The sequence below is a fragment of the Pyrus communis genome, chromosome 17 (assembly GCF_041283825.1).
Source record: "Pyrus communis isolate YQ-2024b chromosome 17, ASM4128382v1, whole genome shotgun sequence".
Classification (NCBI taxonomy): domain Eukaryota; kingdom Viridiplantae; phylum Streptophyta; class Magnoliopsida; order Rosales; family Rosaceae; genus Pyrus; species Pyrus communis.
In genome coordinates this window covers 27,007,906-27,011,708 of record NC_142581.1, presented here as the reverse complement: position 1 = coordinate 27,011,708, position 3,803 = coordinate 27,007,906, and the positions used below count along the sequence as shown (strand labels likewise).

At 33.1% G+C, this 3,803-nt stretch overlaps 1 protein-coding gene across 1 annotated transcript; it reads left to right on the top strand.

Annotated features, from left to right (window-relative positions):
* The first annotated feature begins 1,729 nt into the window (after positions 1 to 1,729).
* LOC148689744 (transcription factor MYB114-like) lies at positions 1,730 to 3,527 on the top strand. The gene is made up of 3 exons (XM_088689466.1): positions 1,730 to 2,004; positions 2,124 to 2,253; positions 3,054 to 3,527. Exons 1-3 carry the CDS (start codon positions 1,875 to 1,877, stop codon positions 3,394 to 3,396), a joined length of 603 nt encoding a protein of 200 aa, XP_088545592.1. The 5' UTR covers positions 1,730 to 1,874; the 3' UTR covers positions 3,397 to 3,527.
* Positions 3,528 to 3,803: the final 276 nt, after the last annotated feature.

Genomic DNA, 3,803 nt, shown 5'->3' with positions numbered 1-3,803 from the left:
CAAAAAAGTGTACTTAAATTTTTCAGAATATTTTCATAAGAAAAGGCTATCGGTACTATTTATTTGAAAATTAATATTGTAGTGTAATAACGTCTAAGTAGTTCTACCATAAAAGTGTAATCTGATACCACTTAATACTATGTTTTAATAGTATTCCTCTTCACTTGTAAGTGAGAAATCTTAGGTTCGATTGTCATCGAAGGCGAAGTTGAACGACATTATTATGGCAAACTTATTGTAAAGCTTAGCCCACTTTCACTTAGTGCAAATACTATCGTTTGTTAAAAAAAAAAGAGTATAATCTGATATCCAGGTTGGAAAAAACAACTTGCTATTGTAATACCAAACGCCATTATTTGTACTTTATTGTAACATTACGATAATTATATAACCTGAAGTGTAATTTTGAATGATTATGTTGTACCTTAAACGTTGAATGTTGGGTCATGGTGAACAGGATTACGATGTTGTGTAATTTCATAGCATTCCCTAATAATATGTTAATTTAAACGTTGAATGTTATATCCTGTTATAACACGATTACGATGTTGTGTAATTATAGTCCTGATTTATTGGGCAGAATGAGTTTGAGAGAGGGACAATCGATGCGTGGCTGGTAAGAAATAGGAAGATTGTAAACTTGTTCCTTGTTTCCTATTTTTTCAAGTTTTGATGTTCTTGAAATATATTTTTTTGTTTTGTCAATTTCTTTTCTATTTATGTTTAAGCATGTAATTAATATTGAAGTCATCAAATTTATTTACGAATTGATATGACATATCAATTTTTGAATACTGAAATAAAATTATATATTCGCCTCATAGTAAGTTAAAAGCTTATTTAATAAGGCAAGTTTTTGGTTAACAAATTTGGTCACTAAATTCGGTATGCCTACAAAATATATATATATATATGGGGACAAACCTACAAAAAATATTTAGTATAGAAATTAACTGAGAGTGACTCTTGTGAGAGCTTAAGTGAGTTGAAGCACCAAAGTCCAATTATTGGGCAATTAATGTTAGGTGTAGCGTCTAAAAGTTCCGTAGAGGTTTGGTAGAGAGAGAAAAATAGCGACCGGGCCTCGTTGTCTTGGCAGACGGTAGGAACAAATTCGAAGGCAAACACTTTTTTTTTGTTTTATTTGCAAGTACAAGCAAACAAACACTTCAAAAAGCAGCGAAAACATGCATTCAAAAAATCTCAAGCTGCAGGAATATGCTGGTGGTGAAAGATGTGTGTTGTAATTAGTTACACGATTCTACATTCACGCTCGTACAAATGTGCTTTTGAATATTATATTATAGCTAGAGAATTTTGTGCCATAGAAAATGGAACTGGATCCTCTCAAGGCAAACCATCGAGATCCTGCTGAGCGAGAAACACGGGTCATTGAATTTCGATCTAACGGTTACAAACAGAGGGATCCCTCTTAAAGTTATAATAATTGTAACCTTTTGATCGAAATCCAACAGTCTGTATTTGTCACTCAGCAGTATCCCGAGTGTTTGCCTCGGAGAGGATCCGGTTCCATAGAAATTGACTTCCCTTGTCATGCAGAAATGTTAGCTCTTTCAGTAATATACATACATGCATTACATACATACATACATACATATTTCAGAGTTAGACTGGTAGCTAATATATGACTCCAGAAAACTGTCGAAATGTTTTAAATGTGTCACTTTTTGCTTCTGTGGATACCACACATGCACGTCACTGGCCTTTATTTAGTTAGTTCGAGATATCCATATATAGCGTTAATGGTACCGCAAACACTCTCTATTTATGTATAGCCCGGTGGCTTTCTGGAGGCGTTGAAGTGGGCTAGTAGGCAGGAGACAAGCTTAAGGATAGCTGCTAGCAGATAAGAGATGGAGGGATATAACGTTAACTTGAGTGTGATGAGAAAAGGTGCCTGGACTCGAGAGGAAGATGATCTTCTCAGGCAGAGCATTGAGATTCATGGAGAAGGAAAGTGGCACCAAGTTCCTTACAGAGCAGGTATATATGTTAATGTGTATATATAACTGAGAAAGATGGATATGTGTATTGCTAGGAAAGCATTTCATTAGCATATTCAGTACATAAATGTTATAAACTATGCATCTATGTATATTCAGGCTTAAACAGGTGCAGGAAGAGCTGCAGACTAAGATGGTTGAACTATCTGAAGCCAAATATCAAGAGAGGAGACTTTACAGAGGATGCAGTAGATCTTATAATTAGGCTTCACAAGCTTTTGGGAAACAGGTACTAATTAATAAATAAACATCACTTTCAATTCTTATCCTAGCTGAAGGACACTCCACATCGTCCTCATTATTGAACTTGTTGATACCCTTAATTAATCGAGTTTATGCTCTAAAAGACTCTTCAGTCTGCTAGGAACACAGGCACATTCGTCATATGTCATTATACAAGTGAAAAAAAAAAAAAAAAAAAAAAAAAAAAGTTTATCCACTTGTATAATAACATATAATGTGTTGTCATGTGTTTCAGGCACATTAAAAATCTCTCCATGCTTTATTATTACTTTCATTACACAGTTTAATAAAAAAAATTGATGTGGATAATCAGTGAATGGACCTAACCAAACAAAGTAAACCAAAACCAATAATAACTCACAAAAAATGAACTTATAATAAGTTTACTCTTCATTTTTTTTGATATTATAATATTACACCTTAAAGGGGAATAGTTGTTTTTGGGTTAAGCCAAACAATAAGTAATTCGTAATAAATAAATATGAAACTCACTATCTTTGAAAATTGAACCTCAGACCTTATAATTACAAGTGAAAGAAAATATCAAGTGCTAGTAGCAATAAATCACTACTATAAAGCGTCATCTGCTAAATTAATTCTCCCCAACCCATACTGTTATCACGTTATGTATTAAATTAGTTCACTCCATTTAATTCTAAAGAAGAAAAATGTTAATGCAATCTAACATTTTGTTTTCTTCTTTTTTTTTTTTTTTTTTGCTTTGTTCCTCTTATTTTTCATCCGAGGTATTCATGATTTTTTTTTTTTTTTCGTGTATGTACACAGGTGGTTGTTGATTGCTGGAAGACTTCCAGGAAGAACAGGGAATGATGTGAAAAATTATTGGAACACTCGATTACGGATCAATTCTCGCATGAAAACATTGCAAAATAAATCCCAAGAAACGAGAAAGACCATTGTGATCAGACCTCAACCCCGAAGTTTCATAAAAAGTTCAAATTACTTGAGCAGTAAAGAACCAATTATATACCATATTCAATCAGAAGACGATTTAAGTACGTCATCACAAACGTCGTCGTCGACAAACAATGGAAATGATTGGTGGAAGACCTTGTTAGAAGACGAGGATATACTTTTGAAAGAACTGCATGTCCCAGTCTTGAGTTAGAGGAAGAACTCTTCACAAGCTTTTGGATATGATATGCAACAGTCGGCAAGTTCATATGTCAATTTTCCTGACGAAGGACAAAGTAGAAATGATTTCTCCTTTAACATGGACCTTTGGAATAATTCAAAGAAGAATAGCTAAAGAGATGATTCTCAATTCTTCAGTACCATTTTAGTTTGTATGCTATTATTTTCCTTGCTCGTACTATTTTAGTATTGTTGTATGATTGTAAAAAAATAAATAAATAAATAAAAGCTCCCACCTTAATTATTAAACATCTGTAAAATATTGATATCTTTATTTGTAAAAATCACATCAAATAGATAAAATCAGTAACTACCGTTACCAAGTTGTTTCGTGTACAACTGTGGTTGAATCATATAAGCAATGCAAACAACTCAAGGAAT

Bases quoted from the DNA above. Each gene is read 5' to 3' on its own strand.
- LOC148689744 (XM_088689466.1), top strand. From the start codon at position 1,875: ATGGAGGGATATAACGTTAACTTGAGTGTGATGAGAAAAGGTGCCTGG. The intron at 2,005-2,123 runs GTATATATGTTA...ATGTATATTCAG, and splicing joins CCAAGTTCCTTACAGAGCAG to GCTTAAACAGGTGCAGGAAG. The intron at 2,254-3,053 runs GTACTAATTAAT...GTATGTACACAG, and splicing joins CACAAGCTTTTGGGAAACAG to GTGGTTGTTGATTGCTGGAA.